Source organism: Pomacea canaliculata, linkage group LG7 (assembly GCF_003073045.1).
Source record: "Pomacea canaliculata isolate SZHN2017 linkage group LG7, ASM307304v1, whole genome shotgun sequence".
Lineage (NCBI taxonomy): Eukaryota > Metazoa > Mollusca > Gastropoda > Architaenioglossa > Ampullariidae > Pomacea > Pomacea canaliculata.
In genome coordinates this window covers 25,008,615-25,032,676 of record NC_037596.1, presented here as the reverse complement: position 1 = coordinate 25,032,676, position 24,062 = coordinate 25,008,615, and the positions used below count along the sequence as shown (strand labels likewise).

The window sequence follows — 24,062 nt, the reverse complement described above, 5'->3', positions numbered from 1 at the left end:
AAAAACCAACTGTTAACCATACTACACAGAAGTACAGGTGCGATCACAATAAGGAACCGGGACAAACATTAGTAAAGTGCATCCTTCAAAATGAAGAACTGAAGAATAACCCTGAATTACAAAATATTTTTCGCAAGGTGGATGGTTTTGAGATCGATGTGTGTCTTCCCCTATAACCCATATCTCTGGATTGACTTTCAGATGTTGGCTGGTCGTTAGACGTGATACATCCGGCGGTTGAAGTCAATTTTTCACGCACTCTCGCAAATATTTTCACTCCTCTGTTTCTTCTACTTAAACATGCGCATAAATAAACGCACACACAATGCGTTTACGCATGTATACGACGCGTGCACTTCATGGACAGCTTGGAGACATCAGGAAGACCTTCAGAGAGTATTTAAATGTACATCACCACTTGTTGAAACCCACGCGTTAGTCACGTGACAGAGGTTCAAATGGTTATTTGAATTTTTTAGAGATGCGAGGAGAACCATAGACATGAAGGAAGAATAAAGCCAGTCTGACTACACGAACCACTCGTGTCTGATTTGTGATGCGGAATGAAAGGACTCGCTTCGTTAGATATGTTCACTGTTTATAATCATATTTGGAACGTAACATTCATTGCCAGGATGACATAACGGTGACTGTTGCTGTGCATTTGGGTGCGAAAAAACAGATCTTCAAGTGTAACTCGCTTCTGCAGAATGATTCGTGGGGCCTTTTTTATCTTGGCAACGTTTGCTCTGTTCAATTTTGGTAAGTAACCAACAAAAATTTTTAATGTTAACAGTAACAAATTAAAGAAAAAACGCAAAACTGAAGTCATTAATGGAGAGAAATAAACCTTTCCTCTTTACATTATCAAAATATTTTACCAGATATTTAAGAAACAGTCATAAACTATCAAAAGTGTTTGCATATTATCGAAAGTCGTGAAAGTATTTAAATGATCCTAAAAAGAGGTGGACAGAAGGCGTATCGCAATTTACATCCGCTTTAAATAAAAAGCAAATGTATTTTAACAATGGCCACGACTCATCCACATAAGAGAGCCTCGAATATATTGGTCAAAGGTAAGAAGACCTACAGCCCTGCACTAGTATAAAAGATGTTATTGAAGCGATCGTTAAAGAAAACACTGAGGTATCCTCCAATTGTCGTCTCTGCCGACGTGATCATTAAAAAGAGAAGCATTTGTGAAGTATTAGTGTCACCCGCCTTGTTTTCTCACTACAAACTTCTGTTTCAATACTGCAATTCCTAGCTCTCGGGCTTTCTTGAACACCCTGTTGACGATTTTCAGAAATTAAAGAACTACGCTGCACTTCTGGCTTTCAAAACCGAAACACGTGACCTAAAATCTGCTTCATTGTCTCAACTCTTTCATATCTGCAACTTACTCACCCTTGAATCTTTTCAATCTTCATTTAAACACATAATTTTTTTGTATGAGCATTACTACTAAGCATAGTCTATATACTTCTACAAACCCTTACTATGTATGTCTGTCTCTCACACACATTTCTTGATTTGTTTGTCCCTCCATTATCCCTAGGTTAATTTTTTAAGTAGCTCTTTGTCGTTCTTAGTATTTCTGTGCATTCCTTTCTCCCTCATCTTTGCTGATATTTTCTTTTTATACTAAGCATTGATCTAACTTGGGTTTGTGAATCTATGCTCCTAAGGGAGTATAGTTCTTCGTTGTTTTATAAATGAGTTTTGTCTTTAATGTTCATTTTGTTTGTTTTTTAAAAGGGCTGTCTGTAGAATGCTCGAATAAGAGTAATATAACAGAATGGTCTCTGTACATAGTTTGCTGGAGCAGGTCTCAACTATCACATGACAATTGTCAGTGGGATGTTGTTGAAATAACGGTAAGCAATGAAAACACACACACACACACAGAGAACAAAAACACACACGCAACTTACAATAAACAGAGTAATGTAGAAGAGAAAGGCTTAAATACCCCATACTACTACTACTTATAATAGTAAGGATAATAATTATAATATGCATGATGTTAGTTATTAGCTGACTTGTGACACAAAATTAAGCAGAAGATAGTATCTTGCACTTATTAATTCTGAAATAATATACTGTCAAACCGTTTGCGGACGTTTCGCCGACGGACGTTTCGGAGCCAGACGTTTTGTCGACCGGACGTTTCGCCGCTGGACGTTTCGGAGTCGGACGTTTTGCCGACCGGCGTTTCGCCGCATTATGTCAGAGAGAGAGAGAGAGAGAGAGAGATCTTACTTCTCAAAGAATGAAAGTAACTACTAGATTACACAATAATTCTTTATTTCAAACAAATTTTACACACAGACTTCACAGACAGTTCACTTTGTCACAGATTTGAGAAAAAACATTGATACAATGGCGAGAGAAATGTGTGAGCTAACGGTTCACATGAGGAGGGATAGTGAGAGAGAGTTCACTGATACATTGATACAATGGCGAGAGAAATGTGTGAGCTAAGGGGCGTCACACACTTGACTTCGGCTAAAGGTCCCGCGTGAAATGCCGAAATGAAGTGCCCCGCGCCGAAACGTCCGGCGGCGAAACGTCCAGTCGGTAAAACGTCCGGCTCCGAAACGTCCGGCTCCGAAACGTCCGGCGGCGAAACGTTCGTGTACCTGTCAAATAACTATCGGGTTAAGCGCTGCAGAAGACTAAAAAGTTCCGTTAGCCATATGGAGGAGAGCCAGGACATCACGAATTGAGCAAAAGAAGCGAGTATTGAAGTGTGAAGTACCATACACACATCATTATACTGCCAGTAGGAGCCTAAGAAGAAGGAAATAAATTAAACGTTAGAAAGTTTGCACCTTTCATAACTGTCTGGCTGTAATATGAAAAGAGTACTAAAAATTAAACCCTAGGTAAATGCAATGTCGCAATTCACATATCTTTTCTTCTTTCTACACACAGGCAAGCGTGAAGAGTACATTTCTAATTATCCTCCCCCACTTCTGTCGACAGGCCAATGCTCGTGTACAGTCTCTTAAGACATCGCCATCTCCTGGTCAATTGAACTGTCCTGGAAAATTCTCACTCCCGTTGTCTACTGGAGAGTATAGCTACCGCCTCCTTTTTCTTCCTTCAGAGACCTGGCACTTCGTCCTTAACTTACGAGTTGGTGAGTTACACCAGCTGTAACACCACGGGGTTAGAGTTCAAAGGGAGATGATCTCTGGAATTAATGTATAGTAACGAACAAAGAGTATTAGCTGAAAAAGTACGATAGTCACAATCTCCGCATGATACTGTCTTGTTTTTCTTAAATTCTGCTTAACAGTAACCTGTTGCTTTTTTACAACACATACAGCATATATAGCTTGTGCTTTCTTATTTATGTATTTTTTTATAGTTTTGCATAAAGCGTGCACCTTTTTTTGGATACTCTGATAGGAATATTTTTATACTATGATAATGTTGGTCGTACCTCACTTTCATTGCTTGACTGTGCCGAGAATAAAAGTACGAATGAAAACACCTTGATTGTCTTCAAATTAGACTGGAGTTTTTTTATGTCAAATTCTTAAATGTAGAAGACCCAGGGGAACTAACCGTAAAGAACTGCGCGCATGAGGTCAGTGAAGGGGACAATGTAACTTGTCTATGTTCAACAAAACGAGAAGGCAACCCCCCACCAGTCATATCCTGGGCAGGAGAGACATCTTCTACTCTACATCTGTATAAAGTCAGAGGTGAACACAGCAAGACGTACACGTGTGAGATGATGTGGGGGAAACAAACAAAAACAGTCTCCTACAGTCTTCTAGTAAGAGGTAAGTTATCTCTCTCCTACCGTCCCATGACGACCCCTAACGATGATGATGACGACGAAAGTCTTCACCTTGCTCTTGTTCAAATTTGAATCTCACTTACATCCACATGTACATTCGTCACATCTTTAGATGTAATTGTAATGTAATTAAATGTAGGGAGTAGTGGATGGTTTTACTTAAAAGTGTCAGTTAAATGATATCATGTCCTGTTTCTTCATGTCTTAAGCTATGATGTTCTTTGTGAACATTTGTCATGTGATAACTAGTATAGGGCTATAGTGTTTGTGTCTCACTTCTGTCCCCTCCACGAAACAGGCGGACGCACTGGTAAGCAGACTGTCAGAAGGTCGAACGGGTAATTGTAGGGTGTGTTGCGGTGGGGCATGTCGAGACGAGTAGCCGGCCTTTGGCGGCACTGGACAAAGGGCCAGGAAGTCTCACCATTCTCCCCTGGAATAAGTAGGCCGTGACCGCGGACCGCTTACATCATGACGGACATAGACCAAGGTCAGAATGGAATGCGGGATGGTAGTGTCGGTACAGGGGATCTCTCAGAGGAAGGGAGAGCATTGTCAGCCTACGCCCGTTAATTATAGAAGTCCGCGGTACACCTGAAGCAGGACAATAGCGGTACCTGTAGTGTCACTCGCTGGACACAGGTAGTGAATAGGAAGCCAGACTGGACGGCGCCGTAGTCACAGATTGCGTCGCTAGTATGGGAGGGGGCAAAGAGGGGGTGTAGTTTGGGGCTGGAATAAGCCAAAGTGACCACCTGTCTATCATGTGTTGGCTATGTATGATTGGTTGTAGCTAGGTAGCAGAATGGTTGAAGGTAAGACTGAGAGTATGTTGACCAATCACGAGAGAGGATGATCCTCGCAGATGAGGATTTAGTAGGGTGATCGGTCAAGACTCGTGGTCTTTCGCACCAGCACTCGAGGAGGAAGGTTGTAGCCGAAATCTGTTCAAGGCTGTTCAGATTCTCTGCTGTGAGTTTGTCTGGGAATCGTGACAACTGCAGCACAACCGACTCAGAGGTGTGGAAGACCCGCTCTGTCGCAGAGTGTACGACGCTTCATCTCCAGTATCTGTTCGGTCGCAAACAGTAGAGGGAGGCTGGTAGATAAGTGTTGGTCCTGTTAGGCGCTGTTAAGCTTGAGACAGCAGTCGGCCTAAGGGACGTGAGACAGACACGTGGTGGCACGTGGTGGTGCCAGAGTCTCAGCGACTGCGAGGGAGTCAGCTACGATCGACGGAGCATCACCAACGGATTCTCGGACGTCAACATCGGAGGGGCCCCTCACGTGACTAGAGACTTGTGTGTAAAGATAAGTGGCGTGTGGTGTGTGCAGTGTGTAGTTTGATTAAGATTAGTTAAGTCGTGGCTCATTAGATATCTGGACTAGAAGAAGGAGAACAATTAGAATAACGGGACACCTTAGATAACGACCGTATGATTATATTTGAAATTGTATCATTTGATGTAATTTGTATAATCCTCTCGATGATTAATAACTTCCTTTTATACACTAAATTGCCTTGAGTTGTTCATTGGGGTATGCGTGCTGGGGGCTCGAGCTAATTAAAGGTGTTCATTGATAAGCAATTTAGTGTGAGGGCACGCGGTAAATGTCGACGTGATTTGGTAGAGGTATCGAGAGTGTGATAGACCGAAGGACGGAATCACAACCTCTACCATCTCCACGGGCTCTTCCCCAGGAGATCGCGACAACATTCATAAGGAAAATAATTAAGTGTCTGGAGGAGCAGTAGCCATAGTGGCTTTAACGTTGATAAGTGGTATATATATATATGTCACATTCAAAACATTTTAAATAACAAAATACTTTGCGCTACCAAAAACTTTGTATAAAATACTTTTTTTCTCCTCGTGCAAACAGAGAAGCAAAATGTGATCCAAGAAGATGTGGATGATCATGGAAATAAAATTACAAGAAAACACTCAAGGGTCGAGAGAATAAGATAAAAACATTGTATTCTACATGCCATTCAGTATTAAAAGAAATGCTCCCAATGGAGTAATATAACGTTTAGGAGAAAAATTTGCACAGATAGACACACGTTCTAAACTCTACCAGTGCACGAAGAAAATTATTTTATAAGGCTTTAACAGTAATGTATAAGCGTAACCTACAAATTGCTTAACTTGATATCTTTTGTTAGTGAGCGATGAAAAGGATGAACAAGACGAGACTTCTTCCACGTCGGTCAACCTCATTGTACTAACATCAGCTACTGCGGCTGCTGTGCTGGTCATCATTATAGTGGTCACAGTTATTGTGACTGTCATCATTCGTGCAAAAAGCAAGTTCACTTCTGTTATCATTAAGATAACGACTGTTTGTAATGTTTTAAACTGTATTTTTGTAAAAGACACGCACATGCGAGCTCAACACTCCTGCAGACATTAACGCGTTTTTGTTTGTTATAAACAAGACAAATAAATCTCCCTCTTGCACTCCCTGTCTAAATTTAGTTATAAAAACATATATCTTTACGCTTGAAAGCTTGCAGAGTACTTACTGAACCACCACTTTTTTTCAACAGAATTTTTGTTTACTTCTGGGTTTCTAGCAAAAGAAAATGTGCGTAAACATTATTTGTTAGTTTAGTCTTGAATCGATTCCTTTTCTCTGCAAATTTAATAAACTGCTTGTGCTTCTCAACAGAAAGAAGAGAAACACCGCAGAGGGGTAAGAACGAGGCCCAAGGTATTGCTTGTAAAATATTTTTTTCTCTGCTCTGTGTATCTATCTTCTGTGTTCTATAATAAGTGGTAAAACCGCTTATTTGTCATTTTTTAATTCGTGTTTGGATTCTGTTTATTTTCTTTCGATGAACTATTCAATTAATAAATAATTATTCAGTCGTTTGTTGTCCATTCCATCATCATTAGGTTTGTTGTGTACTCACTAGGCCATGGTTTGGGGTATTTTACCGGCCTGTCGTATTTATTAGAATTTTGACACTGGTCCGCAAAAATAAAATGTAGCCCACCCCTGATGTACATAGATATTTATTTCTATGCTTACAGGTCTACAATCACAACGTCCTTGGTCAGATTCAGGTCATGGTGAGGATGAACTCGTCGAAAACCGATATTACGGAGGTTTTCAGATCGACAGAAGAAGAGATTTAAATAACGGAGGCAATGACTATGTGGAAATGGGGGATGTAATATCAACTGAGCTTGACCTCTATGCAGGAATAGAGGAAAACAATGAGAGACAGACTACAGAACCTGTTCGTTGTGCAAAGGCAAACAAAGGGAGACAACCAATACAGCCTGAGCTGTACGCAACTGTAGTGAAGTTCAGTGGAAAAGAACAAGCCACGAAAGACAACTCTAAACTGCATGAGAAGAAGGATTTTTCCAACGAGGGAGACGTATACGCCATGGTGGACAAGGGAGCTAAACCTAAAAGACATCTTGTGTCTGCTCCCGTTGAAGAATTGTACGCTCAGGTGGTGAAGTCACCCAAATAGTTAACACCACCACCAGTTTCAATGAATTTTTTTAAAAAAAAAGGAAACCAATACCCGTATCTTGAATAAAGTCATTTACATAGTGGATACCATCGCCCCTATATTGAATACACACTTACAAAAAGGGTATAATCATCCAAATAATTTAAGAACGAGAGAAAAAATGTTTAATTGTAAAAAAGAAATGAAAATGAACTACACTCAAATAATTGTAAAACTAGTTATTATGCTCAATTACAACGATTAAAATGTTGAATATACAGAGCATAAAAGAGTTTGTAAAGATATTTTAAGATCCTCAGAATTTTACATTACCCGCTGTGAATAAATTTTCTTTCCGTTGGGTGGTATAGTAAGCTTAGACTTAAAGAGACACCTGGAGGAGAAGATGCGAGGTGGGTATTAGTATAACTCAGTGCTTCTATAAAACTGTTAATGCGTCCTCTTCTGAATTTTCAGTTAAAAGAAATGAAAATAGTGGGGTTCATTTAAAGAGTATGAAAGGTACTTTGGGAGACAGCATGTTGTCCCAAGAAACACCCAGTGGTTAGAAAAAAATGCATCCCAAAGATCTTTAAAGTTGAGATTGCTTTTTAACTGCAAATGTAGTCATAAAAAGAAACAATGAGAAGCTAATGAACAGATGCCATGTCAAAGGAACATTTACAGATATTTTCTTACTTTAACTAGTATTCATATAACAGTGTTATGTACCTTAGAATTATTTAATTATGGAGTCCCCCGCCCCCCTTTCATAATTTGTATTCGTTATGTTTTGCATAAGATTTAATACCAACAGCTAATCTTGTAAATTTTGTCTTTTGCACGTTTTAAAATGCTTATTTTTTATTCCTTATATTAACAAATAATTCGTTTACAATGAATGTGTGAAGGAAATTTGAAAATGCTTATGTTCATCACTTACGCATAACGATTGCTGAATTGTTTCAGTTTATAAAGTTTACATTGTAGTTAAAATTACTTTTTTGCCTTCTCAACAAAACGATCTCAACCGAAAAGACATTTTAGTGTTTTGGTGGTTTATTACTATTTGGATTGTAATATTTATTTTGAAGTGATGAAGCTTAAATAAATTTGTTTGTATATTTCTGTCTTAATCTGTCCACAGCATTGGCACAAAGTTTGCACAGCCAGATGTGATTATTCCCCCTGTCTGTACATTTCATTGCCCTCTATGTTAAAATAAATTTGTCAAATGTCGCCTACAGCGCCTGGCAAAACGTTGAATGTTATAAAATGGAAGTTAAATATAATAAACATGCACTCGTTGCTTTCTGTTTTTCTTTCTGTCTGAGACGATACTTGTCGGTATAGTACAACATTTTCTCTGGTAAAGGTCACATCACTAAGCGAGGTAATGGTATTCTTGATTGTTAAATTGTTACATGTTATGAAGAAAGTATTAACACAGGTTTCTGATTGTTAATTGAGATTTTACGATGTGACTGGGCGCGACTCGCCCTGCATCCGTCCAGCAATGGTGGGAAGTCTGTGTGCCAGGAGATAAAGGAAAACTCTACAAACCAAAGAAAACATTTTGATTAGAAGTGAGATAGCAATCAGGCTTTTAAGTTTCACAACAAGTTTTTGAGTTATTCTCAGTTAATATTTTACTTCGTTGAAACTATAATAAGTACATATTCCAGCAAAGTAGCTAATGAAGGGGCGGTGGGGGATTTTTAGCTATACTTTCGAGCAGGACTTGACATAAAATATCAGACTTAATAACTGACAGACTGCTAACGCTAAAAGGAAGTTTTATAATATTTTCTGAGTTAATGTCGTCTCTCATCGACTTGTCAAAACACTTTTTATTGCTGCTAAAAGTACAAATTATTTCAAGATTGTAATCTACTTCATTAAGAATTTAAACTTTAACAAGATTTTCACCCTTTAATGCTCTGAAAAAGAACAAGTAATATTTGCACGACCGTAAAAGCAATCTAGTACATTACAGCAGTATGGATCATTACAACGATATGTATGTGTTACTTTCGTGTATATGAGCTGTGTGTTCTCAGTGACAGACACTTCAGACTAATTGCCAGTTTCCGACTTTGGCTGGATGCCATCATCAACAGTTTGTCGGGGAATCACCTTCCTAGCGTAGGAAAACACGTTTACATGGCAACGATTAACAACTAGATTCTGTAGGCTGTACAAGCTGTAGAACTTACAGAACTGTATTATCATTGTCATCTTTTTTATCATGACTTTTTCTTTTTCTATAATAAAATGTGGAAAAATGTAACATGAACATGTATTACATAACTCAAACATAACATAAAAAATTAGCATAAAAATTAACCAAGCATTGCTGCACTTCCGACGATCGGGATCACAGCTGGTTCGGGATGTAGGTAAGAGATGCAGGTAAAGGATGTAGGTGCATGCTGCTCGAATGAATGCAAACGAACCTGTAGTTCACCATACTACAAAACATAGCAAGCTTCACCAAACAAACAGCATAAATGAAACTAAAAAAACAGTAAAATAAACAAAAGAGGTTACTGGACTATGAAATATATTTCTTAAAAGTGGGTTTGAGCTCTAAAGATCTCTTCCCTTTCATTCCTTTCCAATCTCTTGTAGTCTCCACTGATCTCTCTATCTCTTTCTCTCTCTCTCTCACACACACAGAAAACACACGCATCAACTGTGTAAAACATCAGAGGTTTAAGGAATGTTTCAAGCACACGCGTCAGTCACGTGACACAGGTCTATATCGTTCTCGGTATTCTCGACAGATGCGAACTCTGGGCGTTTCCACATTGTCAAAGCTTTTGAGAGGTCAGAGATGCATAGATATGCAGGAAACATAGAGGAAGTCTGGAGTCTGACTACACGAACCACTCATCTCTTACTTGTGATAAGGAATAAGAAGACTCGTTGTTTGTGCGATAGTATGGACACTGTTTATGTTCACACTGGTAGCATGACTTTTATGGCCACGATTGCATGACGGTGACTGTAGCTGTCCATTTGTGTTACTTCTGTGTGAAAAACATATCGTTAAGTGTATCTTGCTTCTGCAGAATGGTTCTTCGGACAGAAAATGAACTCCTCCGTTTGTTGTCAACGTTTGCTCTGTTCTATTTAGGTAAGTGAGCGCACTGTACAAGAAAGCAATAATATAATAAATGAAATAAATGTTCCTATATTATAGCCTCATTTTCAATTAGTAAACAGACGATTTGAAATGAAACTAAAAGACTAGAGGAAAACAGATATTAGGCAAGAAGTGGTTAATAACACTAATAAATTAAAAGTTGGCTGATATAGTCTCCTGCTGGTGTCCTCTGTTTCTGTTATTGTCACTTCCTCTTGGTATCTAGGAGGCCTTTAAAGTGCTGGTTACCAGATCCTTTATGTTGCTAAAGTCTAGTGTTCTATTTGAAGTACTATATTAGTTTCTACTGCTTAATGATCTTCTGTTTCTTTTAGCTTTCTTAAAAATTATTTCTGCCTCTTTGATTAAGACTTTATTAAATTATTAAGTTATCCTAACTTTTGTTTGGTCATAGCTTTGACTGTAGATGAGTGAACAAACCTCATATGCCCTTATTTGCTATAGTTTGTTTCAAAGATATGTTAACTTTATTAAATAGTTATGCTACAATATTATTAAGTTATGGAAAAATTTTAGGTTTTATTTTTTTATCGCTTTTAAGTGGATATTTTAAAGTTTGTACTTTGCCTGTTTTCATGAATCTTGTAATCTTGTAGAATAGCATGCCACCATTGTTGTCGCTAATTACATAAACTTACCTTAGCTCTTTTGCTGGGTTAAAGCATCTGTTTGTGTTTAATGCTACTCTATAGGTATCTAACACCTGTTTGATGTCTTCTTTTTCTTGATTGCTTTCATAACACCCCAACAGCACATGCCAGGTGGTGCTTCATATGTAACAGGGAAGTTACACACAGACTGATATTGTATTGTATTTCCCCGAGAAGAGATGTAACTGTAAAATTAAGTCCTAGAATGATTAACATGATGCTCGTGGTATAAGTCCCATCAAAAATAAAAGCTTTAGATCGTGCGCCAATCGGACGAATTTCGTTTGTACGTTGGAACACACAACTGGCGAACTGAAAGATAAATGATATTAAATTATAAATTTAATGTTATGAGTTAAGACGATTTTCCAGAGCAAGATGAAATGACTGTATTAGAATAAATATTTTAGTAACTTTTAACTACAGGCTATCACATTTACACTGTTAATTACCTTTTTCTCTAACAGGGTTCTCGCTGAACTGTTCACATACGATTGACACACGGAGATGGTCTGTGGATGTTGTTTGCACAGATGTCATACAAGAAATCCCAGGAAACAAATATGAATGTCTTATGAGGGCGAATCCAAATTATTTAAAGGTAAGCAGATTATTCAGTCTACCTATGAAACCACATGAGAGTTTTAGTTATTAGTAACCAGACAAATAATTATGTGTTTTTTATAGGGAGACGTAAAGGGTGACGTTTGGGTTGGAGGTGTCACTGGAACTCCATCTTCAAGAATGGTTAAGCTGAAATGTTCTACAAGATTCAACCTTCCTAATTCAACTGACGCATACACCTATAACGTTTTCTTTGGGTCAGTATGGTCTTCAGGAAAAAGGATTATTGAGTTAAAACTCGGTAAGTCACATCTGGAACACAATCGTTTTAAACATTACTAATTCGTAAAGTAATTGTAACCGCGAAATAAAATCAACTATTTTGTTCTCCCGGTTACTCCCGTTTCCCTCTGCATTCCTCCTTTGAATTTTATATTTGTTTCTTTCTCTAATGTTTTTTCTCTTTTATTTTCTCGCAAATCTAAGAGCAAAGAATAAACAATAAGCTCGGAATAGATTCTTCTTGAAGGGATGACTGAAGGAAGGCGATATAACTGTGGAAGCAGCGATTCTTTTGTATCTCTAAGACTGTACATATTACCTGTTCGAGCAAAACATTAATAAATAAGCTAGACACGTAGCTCCTCACCAATACCCGGATTTGTGGAATTCTTTCACCCAGAAGACCCAGGGAAGCCTACTGTAAGGGACTGTCCCAAGTACGTCAGAGAAGGAGACCCCGTGATGTGCCCATGCTCGTCTGAGAAAAATGGCTTTCCTCCACCTATCCTGTTATGGCCAGGGCAAACAAACTCCTCAATCCTTGATCTGCATGACGTCAGTCTTGAACATAACATGACAAAGTACAAGTGTGAGATGACCTGGGGGATGAAAAGACAGACAGCTTCTTATAAATTCATTGTGACACGTGAGATTTTTACCTCTGTCCTTTGGTGTGAGAAAAAAAGCAATTAGTCTCTAACAGTGTCATTTTAAACTTTAATATAGATACGGCAAGTTCTGCAATTAAGTCCATGTGTATTCTTAAGTGTTGACTGGATGTGCTCCCTTCATCTCTCAGCTTTCGTGATACTTATCTTTGAAAAAATTTAAAATGTTACTAAAGGTAGCGCAAAAAAGCAACAGAAAAATAAACAACCAAATAAAAATAGCTTTAGTATACAGTATAATAAGACATTATTTTAAAACAATATTGATGATGCTATGAATCTTTCTTAGTTGGTTATTTTTATTTATTTGTTTTTATTTACCAGCGAATAGCGAACGTAAGGACATGGACACAACCCAATCATCCACAATCACGATCGTCAGTGTGGTAGGGACTGTTGTATTAGTCGTCATTATAATTACAACAGTCATCGTGATTGTCATTATTAGAACAAAAAGTAAGCACTGTCTTTTTTAACGTGTTTAAATAACGATTTGTTACCTTCAAAACTTTACTTTTTCTTACCATGTAAAAATAGTCACTTATGAATGAAATGGAATGTTCCACGTTGCTAGAGATATAAAATCGAAGCAGATTCTTAAATGTTTCATGATTCTAATATTTTCTTATAGTGAGAAAGATAATCACATGAAGTTACATATTTTTTAGTTTTCATAAAATCCAATGACTGTCATGTACATTACATACTGCTACACACGACACAGTTCTAAAACACATCGACAGACTTTATTATTATTTTTTTTCATTTCTCTGCTATTTCAAATCAAAGGCTTTTATTTGTGGTATTTGTTTACAGGAAATCAGTTGAAAAACAGTCCACCAAGCCCCGAGCCCACCGAAAACTTGTACTACGTCGACTGCCTGAGTGACAATGGAAAAGACTTCGTGATGAGCGGCGATGACTATGCGGATATCACGGACTGTACCAGACACGCGGCAGACACAGTGATGCCTGACCTTTACACCTCTGTAAAGACAGAAGAAGGAATACAAACCACACAAGCTGACGTCTATGCCAATGTCGAAAAAAACAAACAACATGGAGAGTCTGAGGTTTACGCGCTTGTAGTGAAGCCCCAAGGGAAACAACCAGCCAAGGCAGACAACTCTAGTGCTCGCGGTGATTTCACACACGAGGCTGACGTCTATGCTGTAGTCGATAAGGGAGCGAAGTGTTAAAGTCATGATACAGAGATGTACATCCAGGTGTTCATCCAGGTGTTCAGCTCACCTAAATAGTGTTATTGTTCAATTAGCTGGAAAAAATACTTAAATACTGAGTAAACACTTCCAGTATTTAAAGGGGAATTGCTTCAAGGTGGAAGCACTTTCCCACTAAATAAACCAACCAACCACGCTCGCGTTAAAGAAAATATATAAGCCATATGATTTTATTGTAAACTAACTCAGCCACTTCAAAAACATTTAAAAACAAAGTAAAATGTCCCTAGAGTCAATGTAAATAAATCTGTTAAGAAAAAGAACAGTAGCCAAAGTGGTGATTACATAGTACACTAATGTGCACTAAACAATAGAATACATTAATTACACAATAGTTTTCCCACTTAAAACATTTTGCATGGAAAAATTTTAAGTTTTTTATAACCCTTTTTTATAGCAAAAAGCTGTAAATTTTTTTTTTATTTTTCCATAACTTAACATGTACTTTGTTTTTTCCTGTGCAATGTGTCGTTTTAACTGATGTTGCTATTTATCGATGTGCAAAGATACTCTATGACAATTTTCAGATTTATATGCATCTTTCACTAAACATTTATCATAACATCGTTGTAAACTTTAAAAGATTACAATTTTTTTTTCTACAGTCATTATGAATTCCATTGTTTCAAATTTTAACTAGTTTTATAATTACTTTCAAATTGATGTGAATACAATCGTATCACCTTCCATTGTTGTATTTTAAAGATTTGGTCATATTTATTCTAACAAAAGCACAACTTGTAGTCGGCCTGTAACTTTTTAAAATTGACAATATGCATTAAAGGCACCTTTAGAGTCGCATTGTAAGATCGTTTTAAAGCTGATATATGTTACTCAGTCTTACCTTCTAGTAGCAAGCCTACTTCTTAAAAATAATTTTTTAATAAAGTTGATTCCATTTTTAGCTTGTTTCTATAGCTGAGTCGCCTTCACATTCATCTTTGTATAATTTTACCTCCTTTTCCTCGTCAACAATATTTTATCTCATCCTCCTCGGCAATGAGAGAATTTGCGTCCGGGTATCTGTACTACCCACCGCTTTTCTTCAAGGAGTGATAATGCTCTGCAGGGAGGTAATCTCTTGACCAGGGGAGGTAATCAGCATACCTGCAGGGATTTTATCAAACGCTCTTGTTCTGTGTGTGTGTGTTACTGAGAGTGTGAACTTATAATCAAATATAGCCAACACATAAATAAGCTCTTTGAACAAAATTCATCAAACACAGATATATTTTTGTATTCTGATCGAAAATTATATGAACAACTTCATCATGTCTAACATCTAAGACAACAAGTCTCTCTTTTGGTGTAAAAATAAAGCAGACACCATGTGGTAAGAACTGGATTAACGGACACGACTTCGCTGTTGTTTTAAACACCTTAAAGGAGCTTCTTCCTGTAACCGAGAACCAGGCCTTGAAGATAAACACCTTCGGCCCGAGAAAATTCTGATCTCTCGACCTGAATCCGATTCACCGTCTGCTAAAGAGTCTTGACTGGAGTATACTGATTATTTCCCAAACAAAAGACCACTCCATGTCAACTGGTGATATTTATAAGTGCAAAATCCCCTGACTTGTGAAAAAAAAAACCCACTCTTGAGTTTCCAGATTTACAGGTACATAGATCTCTCATTTTTGTGTCTTATTATATTGCGAGGAGACCAGTCACTCATCAATCAAAACGAGTTATACAAAAATAAAACAACACACAAAAATGGAAGCAATTAAAAAAACAAACATACACAGATAAGCATTTTCATATAAATGGACGAAAAAAGTTTTTTGTGTGAATAAAAATAGTAAAAAGAGAAAGAAAATATTAATGTTTTATAAATATCTACCCTCCGTCTTTTACTGTTTTTTGTTTTTGTTTTTTTTTTTTACAATCGATGGCTGTATTGCACCTTCTGTGTCTTTCCTTTGTCTCTTTCTGTCTGCCTGTCTGCCTGCCTGTCTTTCTGTCTGTCTGTCTGTCTGTCTGTCTGTCTGTCTGTCTGTCTGTCTGTTTAACAAAGGGATCTTGATAAAAGTACATCTCTTCCCTTGTACCGTGTTTCAAACCTTACCTCGACGTGTACCGAGAGATAGCGAAGGACCAGGATGAACACGTTTGTAGATAACGGAGTCCATGACAGCTTCTTGACCAGGTGGGTCATCAACATTACTACCGGGATCTTATCAACTGTTCTCGCTGAAAACAATGATTTGATTATCGTTTTAGGCAGGCAAGGAGTTAAGTGACCTGAAAATAGATACAGATGGCGTCAATGCACACAACATGTCTCTGTTGCCCAGAGGCTGGTTGCCTTGTACATCGATACCTGACACCAGTATGGCTAGCTTGCAATTTTCGAATTTCTGATAAAGCGTTATCTGTTATCTAGTCGACTTTGCATCAATCTTACTGCGTTGTCTCTTATATCTAAGGGCGTGCGTTCGTCCATGTGTGTGTGTGTGTGTGTTCATGTGCATGCACGCTTGGTTAGAGACATGTCTGTCTGTGCAAGCACTTTTGCTTCTGAGTAAGCAGACGTGAGAGAGATATAAACTAATTAAATGGGTTAGCTGGGAAAATAAACATCAGGAAAGGAAGACAAAAGGACAGAAAGGACACTATGGATAATAAAGCCTCCTCTTACTTTAAACATGGTAATCTTGACGCACCTATTATAAGATTTGAAACAGACGAAAAAAAAGATTGCTTTTCGGGATTCTAGAAAAACAAAAGACCAAAAACCTTGTCAGCAATGCATTTCTTTGAAAAATAACCATGCAAAGATAAATATAGTGTTCAAACTTTGTACCACTGCAAGAAAAAAACGCTCAAGTCTAACCGTTATCTTTATCAGAAGACGTGCGATCGTCAGGCACGAAATCGCTTTCTGTATCTTGGTTACACATTCTTGTGTGTTATCTCCTCAGTCCTCAGCAGTCGGTCGCAATCACACACTGCAGTGAGCAAAACTACATCGATAGTCATCGTCTTGTCCTTGTCCTACAGGATGTTCTGCAAGCCAACGATCATTACGATGTTTGTTCAGACGACTACAGCAGGGGCATGAAGCAGCTTGTTCAAGCGCACAAATAAACTAAACCGTGGATTGCTGTCTGAGGAGACTCAAAACAACAACTTGATTATGTTCTAAATGTGGAATAAAATGGCTTCCTCGTCGATTTTTCTGTGTTTGGGATGTATTATTTTCGTAACTTCTGTATCCGGCCAGGTAGCAGGTAAGATACTGTTTACTTTTAGTTCTCATGTAGACATTGCATAGGACTATTTTCACTTGCTTTTATACATTTTCTAATGATACCTTTTGTGGATAGCTTTTTGTCTACTTGTTTCTTCTCAAATTAGTAGTTCAATCAAATGTTAATATTAATTTAAATTTATTTTATAAATATAATGTCAGCGCTATTATTGCATTGTTAATTTACTGTTATTATGACCGTGCATACTACTTGATAAACTACCCGTGGAAATGTTTATGTTTTATATTTAGGTTTTGAAACGTATAAATCAGACACCGATGCACACATATCTAAATCCGCAAAGATCTTCCACATAAAGAATATAATCATAATAATTAGAGAAATGGTAGTTCTAGCTATAAGCTCTATAAACCTACAACTTCTAGCTACTTATCTAATGTCAAGTTTTGGGCTGGGTGATAGTCATGGCTCAAATTGCAGTCAGTTTGTTAATCAAAAGATTGTCATTGTCTCTGCATTGTTCAGTCCCCTTCCACCTATACATCTTTTTAATTTCTCTCCGTTTTATAAATGCTTTCACCCCAGAACTCTTTGTTATAATTATGTAAGGAAGTAATTAATAAATGGCTATTTGTTAAAGTTTATACTCTCAGATTCCTCTTTATCATTGACTGAGTACTAAAGCCACTTACTCAGTTCACGGTCAAAGAGAAGTAACTGCTGTTTCGTTTTGTTCTTGTCAGTTGTGTTTATTTCCCTTGTGTCACCAAACGTAGAATTGTCATTGTACATTGGAATTTCCAGTATGTAACATATTGAAATAAAGATGAGAGTGGAGTTTATTCGAACTGTATTTACCCCTGTTCAAAGCAATCTATTTTGTCAATCCATTTAATAATATACAGTTAAACGGTTCCGGTCAAGCCAGTAATATTATATTATTACAGTGACTACTGTCATGTTGATAAGTTATGCCCTCATCTCGGAGAGAGCAAGGTGTTAGCCAAGTTTATCGTCCACACACATTTCTTTACACCTTTTATTGTATAAAAGGTCAAACCAATTTCCACTCAAATAAAACAACCAAGAAGCAAATAATTTATTATATCTTCATAGAAAGAAAAACTATTACAGAAGTGTGTAAGATTGAAAAGACATCCCAATCTCAAACAAACAAGGAAAAAAAAGAGAACAAAAACAAAGTGAACAACCATTTTTTTTGCATCCTTAAATGATATAGGAATCCATCTGGTGCTTAAAAAACTCGAAAAATCAGAATCTGGTAAAATAAATGGAAAACAAAGGGTAGAATGTAGAAAGATATGAATGAATATATTCTCTTTTTGCATTTCAGTTTCAAACGTAACTTGTTCAAACCTACAGTTACAAGAAAAAACATGGAATTTGACTGGTTTTTGCACGGCCACGCTGTACGGAGAAGCTAGTAATGGCAACTGCTACTGGATCATTGAAAGGAGAAACAATGTACTGCTCTTTTTTGTTACTATTAAACTAACATTAAGTCAACATTTTATCAGCATCTATCTTTTAAACCAGTGATGCCCAACCTTTTTCGGCCTGCGGGCCATACACATTTCCGACATGCGTGTCACGGACCGCTTCACCGCAAAAATAAAAAAAAAAAGAAAAAAAAAATAGAGCAGATACCATTATTATTAAAAACAAGTTGTACTTACCATTAATTATGTAGTAATTAGTGGGATATTTGAAGTTGTTTACCCGAAACCAACTTCTGAATGTCCGGCCTCATCGTAGAGACACCAAGTCGGAGCACTGAATCGAAATGTTCGTCCATCGAAAAAAAGATTAAGAGACGCCCCTACGTAGGGACAAATACTTCTTCTTCCTTTTTTTCGTTTTTTTTTTTTAGGTCTTTTTTTATTACTAACATGCCGATTTCATGCACTGTGGGCAGAAGTTTCGCGGGCCGGATGGCACCGCGTCTCGGGCCGGATATGGCCCGCGGGCCGTAGGTTGTGCATCCCTGTTTTATACAAACGCAGTACTGTTTAAACCAATTAATCTACACAAGTAGTTAACGATGAAAGTGATTGGGATTCTTAGGGAGTGTACTTAATAAGAAGTCATTGAGAATATTTCCTAACATACCAAAAAGATATATATATATGCAATTTTAATATCATAAACGACGAAACTAAACTAAAATATACATATGCACTTTACTTATTTGTAAAGCCGTATATATAAGCCACGTTCAATATAATGAGCAGCAATAAAATGGATTTTAATAGAAAAATAAGATTGACTTTTGTTTGAACTATTTTGCAGACGAAGGATGTTCGTACCTTGATTGTTCCTGGTCACGTTCAGCGAATTGCTGAGGGGAGTTTTTGTGGAGCTGTTTTTTAAACGATCAATTCCCATACACCAATGGGAGCTTTGACATTTCTATACATTTTTATTTACAATCAGTAAAGCTGGAACACGCCTTCTACCTTACATTGGGTAAGTCATTGTGACTGTTACTGAGATGATCTGCAACTAAAGTGCGTTTTGTAAATACGCATGTCCCTTTCTGTCTAGTGTAAGTGTTAAATAAATGGAATGTGGACTTAATTTATTCTTTCTTTACAAATTTATGTTAGGGAAAGTTATCTAGAGACAATACAAACAACAGGGAATGACTCTAATTTCCCAGTACAGAACACATAAAGTACAAATCTCTGTAATGTAATGAAATATTACTTTATTTTTTTTTTAAAAACTTTAATTAGCACTGTATTTATTACAAGTGTATAAATAAAATCATTATACCAATTTCAAATTTACATGACTTAGAAAAAGTTCTCATCGAAAAGTTGGAAAATATATGTCTATTCAGTGGCTTTTGGTGTGTTAAATCCAGTTTAAGTGGAATTTAGTCCTTTCAGTACTTTTGCTATCTATATATATATTGCAGCTGACCATGTTCTGTAGCTTACATATTTCTTTTAGTAAGAGCTTTGCAAAGTGAACTTGTAAAGAAGTAAGAAAATAAAACTAGCAGTCACACCTGGGTTTATCTTTATTTTATGCGTTCATGTCTCCAACTAAACTATTATTTGTTAGATATTTAAGCCGCTGATAAATGTTTTGTAAGCTTACAACAAAATACTTATTTTTTTTAATGGACACCCATTCTGCAGAGCCTCCAGTACTGGGGCTTTCATGTCCTGCCTACGTCACAGAGGGAGAGTCTCTCAACTGCACGTGCCGTTTGATGAACAATCCGAAGCCCTCTCCTCTTCTGTTTTGGGACGACAGCCATGACCACCGAGAAGTGGGGCCAATATTTCTCTCAAAAGACAAGGTTAACCGTGACCAAAATGGGGAAAGTCACTCTTGTCATGCCAATTGGTCAAACGAAACGGTCTCCAAGTCCTTCACACTGAATGTCGCATGTACGTTAAACGAGTGTTTTAACTGTTGGTGTGTTTGTCTCGTGAACTAATGCTATGCTTACGGATCTTTCCTTTTTATGTCCCAAACAAGTTGAGGAGTATGAATAGTTAAAACTATTGTTTTTTTAAAGCGCTAGAGAATTGCTTCTCTATTAAATCTTTCGTAATCTTGACAGATGGCCCTGATCCTGATCAGGTCTCGGTGGAGAAAATACAGCTTTCAAACATAAGTGTAGTGGAGGTAATCGACTTAAGGTGCACTGCCCAAGAGGTCTATCCAGGGGTTACATTCACCTGGAACGTTCCTTGCCTCAATACCACCAGGAACAAAGAGAGCAGCGACTGCACCTACCACCTTGCACCTGAAGACAACGGGAAGACAGTCGAGTGCACCGCCACCAACAACTTCACCAACACCTCACAACATGCCTCCTACATATTGACCTACACAGTGGTGGTCACGCGTGAGTGTCGACTCTCCAAAACATCAAACATAAACACTTTAGTTTTTATCTTTGACGTTAAATCATTGCATGTAAGTCAGAGCTAGAAAGTTAACAGTAGAAAGTTTTCCAGCAAAACAGATTTTGAGAAATTCTTTTAAATTTAACAGACATGAAACCATATGTGGAAAATTAATTCAAATGTTGATAGTCCCAAATTAAATATAAATATGTGGAAAAAATCATTTACCCTACAAGTATATCATAAAGTATTTACTGTGCAGAAGAAACAACTCACAGCTTGAGCATTACAACCGCTCTACCAGAGACCACAGAGACCACAGAGAAACAAAGTGAGTAGCGATTTGATCAGATTTGTTGTACGTAGTAGTTGAGGCGGCGTCTGCTATACATGTGTCTGCCTGTTTGTCTATAATGTCCATTAAGTGGTGACCATTACCAAGTCAAATTCCTAGTACTAGTACAATGTCATTTGACTGATAAATCCTTATCTTATCTGTCTTATGTAATATTATAGCTTTCCGTAGCACAACAATGTCTCAGGAAAATATGAGATAACGAGAGCATTACTTGCTTCAATTATTATAACAAGTTAATTACCTATTAGACAAATCTAGCATTGTCGACATAAGCATAAATGACGTGTCATATTCATGACACCATTTAAGTACATTAAAATACAAACATGAAAATCAATAAAAGAATAGGGACTTAATGTAATTTCCTCAAATTAAAAGACTTTAATGAATCAATTATTCTAAAAAAATTTGTGTGTGGTCAGTTTTCAATTCATATTATGCATCGTGATTATTCACTTTAAAAATCTATGAAAATTAAATTTTAATTACAGTTTTTTAAAAAAGAAAACAAAGATCTAGCATAAATGAAGAAGGGAGATAACTAAAATTCGAATTAGGTTGGCTGTACAGCGCTAGCGTCCCTTTATTTTTCACTTCGTTTCTCTGTCTCTGTTGCAAGATGATGGTGTCCCGATATTATATATTGCTGTTGGCGCCGGCTGCGGATTTGTGGTAATTGTGCTTTGTGTTACTGTTATCTGCTGCATGAGAAGACGAAACCAAGGTCAGCTTCGCGGAAGTATATCTCTCCAACTGTCCTCGCCTATCGCACATACAATAAAATATAACCATTATAATGCACAGTAGTTTACATCTATTTTGTAACAACACTTCAATTTTACTTCAAATATTAGTGATCACTACTTTCAGTTGAAATATGTATAAAAACATTCCATAACAATATAATCGGATCAGATGAAATATGTACACTATTAACTTTCAGAAACCTAAATGTTAAGTGTCATACTGCAGGCGAATTGAAGACAAGAGGAGATGAAGTATACAAAGTTTCATAAAATTCCTGCACAATTTAATTAAAAAAATACAAAATGCTATTAGTGATGTGGAAGCTACGATATATGAACATATTAAGGATTATTAACATATAAACAGCAAATGGTGAGCTCTGAGTAAAATAACGGTTCATGTCTTGAAATCTGGGTAATAGGTGTACTTGACGCTGAAGACTGACTATATGTGTAGGTTAGTCTAACCGTCTACTTAAATATTCATAGCAGACATAGATTAGATAGGTTCCCTCCTATAAACCGATACGTTTTTACATCGTAGCTCCCAACATACTACACTTATGAGTGACCAGAGATCGGTTATTATCTAAAAGAAGTTTCTCGAGAAGATAATCAAGAGTTGATGTTTCATTTCCAGGCAAAGACGGCGTCAGGTTTAAAGGTGGGGTCATCAGACAGTCCATAAAGCCGACGGCCGTTGCAGCCAGAATATTGCAAGACCCCGAGGGCGACAAAGCAGCAATTGTTGTCGACGACTTCGAAGATGATGTACCGTCCAACGATCCTGTTGCCAAGCAAGCACAGAGTGTCATCTATGATATCTTGAATAAGCGAAAGAAAGAGGTTCAGTTTGCCGAAAAATCGTCGTCCAATCTAGCCTATGCCCAGAATCAAAGAAACGAACCGGAAAAACAAACTACAGGTAAACTCTGCCCCCAGGTTAAACGCTTGAAATAATTGTCTTCATAATGATTTATTGTGGGTTCGAGTGAGTATACACAACACATTCCTTAGATGCAAAACATAATGGATACAGAAAACTCAAAGATATTAATACTTTATTACCAACTGAAACATTTTTCTATCCTAATTTTAAATACTTTTTTACGAGTTAATGACAAAAAGTTTTCTAATGTTATTGTACTTGCTAGAATTCTTATTGTTATAAGTTTTTATTTCTTAAGGCATTGTTGTGATCAAGTTAATTCCACTAACAAACAGGACATATTTAGGAGACCGTCAATGCATGATTTTGACCTTTGGCAGGACCGACGGTATCGGCAGTCTCAGCTACGGTCTTCCGTACAGACAGTGAAGAGGAAGCAGTAACTCGCCTTTGAGTTGCTTCCCTTTAGAGAGAGGTTCATCGGAGCTTCGCGCATCATCAACAACAGCACAACCATAAATATATAACTGAATAGTTTCCTTGTATTGGTACAAGACAATGGGGCCAAAGGTGAACTGGTTGGATTAATTATTTTTATGTAATTTTGACACTTACAAATAAAAACAGCATTTTCTTATTGACGAAAATTTGTTATAGTGTATGCAAGTCTCATGAAATATGGGGGACAAATTTTGTTAAAGTCTTTCATTAATCGGATAAATATCTACAAACATCTGTCCAGGTTTGTAAAAGTTGTGTGAAGGCCACAAAAATCCGGGGATCAGGGGGAAGGAGTAATGTCTTCCTCATCAACGCAGCCTTAAGTTCCCTATAGCTTTTATATAACTGATTAAAAATTAGGATTCGAGTGAAACGAGAGTTTTAGTACATATAAAATTGTCCTTAGGTTAAATTAAGCACTCTTTATCCGTATCCATACAACACAATCACCAAATATTCAAGCACAACTGCAAAGGGAGAGCATTGTCTGCAAACCTTCAACGATCATGGCGCTTGAATGTTGTCAGTCAACGTTTGCATGTGATGATCTTACTTGTATGCTCATTTCGACCATCTGGTCTGCATACCCGACTTCCATCATGA

The 24,062-nt window shown here is 37.2% G+C and overlaps 4 protein-coding genes across 9 annotated transcripts in view; all 4 read left to right on the top strand.

Moving 5' to 3' along the window:
- LOC112568675 overlaps positions 1-24,062 on the top strand; it is a 104,860-nt gene that overhangs the window by 66,198 nt on the left and 14,600 nt on the right. The window lies entirely within an intron of this gene.
- Positions 454-8,589, top strand: LOC112568679. 3 transcript variants are annotated; one of them, XM_025246109.1, is made up of 7 exons: positions 454-762; positions 1,762-1,880; positions 2,992-3,148; positions 3,561-3,800; positions 5,985-6,125; positions 6,491-6,514; positions 6,856-8,589. In XM_025246109.1, exons 1-7 carry the CDS (start codon positions 711-713, stop codon positions 7,305-7,307), a joined length of 1,185 nt encoding a protein of 394 aa, XP_025101894.1. In that variant the 5' UTR covers positions 454-710; the 3' UTR covers positions 7,308-8,589. The 3 variants fall into 3 exon arrangements, with proteins under 3 accessions (XP_025101894.1, XP_025101895.1, XP_025101892.1); XM_025246110.1 differs by having other exon boundaries at positions 455-762; positions 1,819-1,880; positions 6,491-6,532; XM_025246107.1 differs by having other exon boundaries at positions 457-762; positions 6,491-6,532.
- Positions 10,086-14,778, top strand: LOC112568677. The gene is made up of 6 exons (XM_025246102.1): positions 10,086-10,428; positions 11,576-11,709; positions 11,796-11,973; positions 12,355-12,600; positions 12,947-13,078; positions 13,439-14,778. Exons 1-6 carry the CDS (start codon positions 10,287-10,289, stop codon positions 13,819-13,821), a joined length of 1,215 nt encoding a protein of 404 aa, XP_025101887.1. The 5' UTR covers positions 10,086-10,286; the 3' UTR covers positions 13,822-14,778.
- LOC112568681 lies at positions 16,827-23,600 on the top strand. Its single transcript, XM_025246112.1, has 9 exons — positions 16,827-17,096; positions 18,433-18,563; positions 19,389-19,565; positions 20,246-20,500; positions 20,677-20,964; positions 21,228-21,296; positions 21,943-22,047; positions 22,710-22,994; positions 23,339-23,600. The coding sequence occupies exons 4-9, from the start codon at positions 20,320-20,322 to the stop codon at positions 23,410-23,412; spliced, it is 1,002 nt and encodes a 333-aa protein (XP_025101897.1). The 5' UTR covers positions 16,827-17,096; positions 18,433-18,563; positions 19,389-19,565; positions 20,246-20,319; the 3' UTR covers positions 23,413-23,600.

Bases quoted from the DNA above. Each gene is read 5' to 3' on its own strand.
- LOC112568679 (XM_025246107.1), top strand. From the start codon at position 711: ATGATTCGTGGGGCCTTTTTTATCTTGGCAACGTTTGCTCTGTTCAAT. The intron at 3,149-3,560 runs GTGAGTTACACC...TCTTAAATGTAG, and splicing joins CGTCCTTAACTTACGAGTTG to AAGACCCAGGGGAACTAACC. The intron at 3,801-5,984 runs GTAAGTTATCTC...ATCTTTTGTTAG, and splicing joins CTACAGTCTTCTAGTAAGAG to TGAGCGATGAAAAGGATGAA.
- LOC112568677 (XM_025246102.1), top strand. From the start codon at position 10,287: ATGACGGTGACTGTAGCTGTCCATTTGTGTTACTTCTGTGTGAAAAAC. The intron at 10,429-11,575 runs GTAAGTGAGCGC...TTTCTCTAACAG, and splicing joins GTTTGCTCTGTTCTATTTAG to GGTTCTCGCTGAACTGTTCA. The intron at 12,601-12,946 runs GTGAGATTTTTA...TTTATTTACCAG, and splicing joins TTATAAATTCATTGTGACAC to CGAATAGCGAACGTAAGGAC.
- LOC112568681 (XM_025246112.1), top strand. From the start codon at position 20,320: ATGAACAATCCGAAGCCCTCTCCTCTTCTGTTTTGGGACGACAGCCAT. The intron at 20,501-20,676 runs GTACGTTAAACG...TAATCTTGACAG, and splicing joins CTTCACACTGAATGTCGCAT to ATGGCCCTGATCCTGATCAG. The intron at 22,048-22,709 runs GTCAGCTTCGCG...TTTCATTTCCAG, and splicing joins CATGAGAAGACGAAACCAAG to GCAAAGACGGCGTCAGGTTT.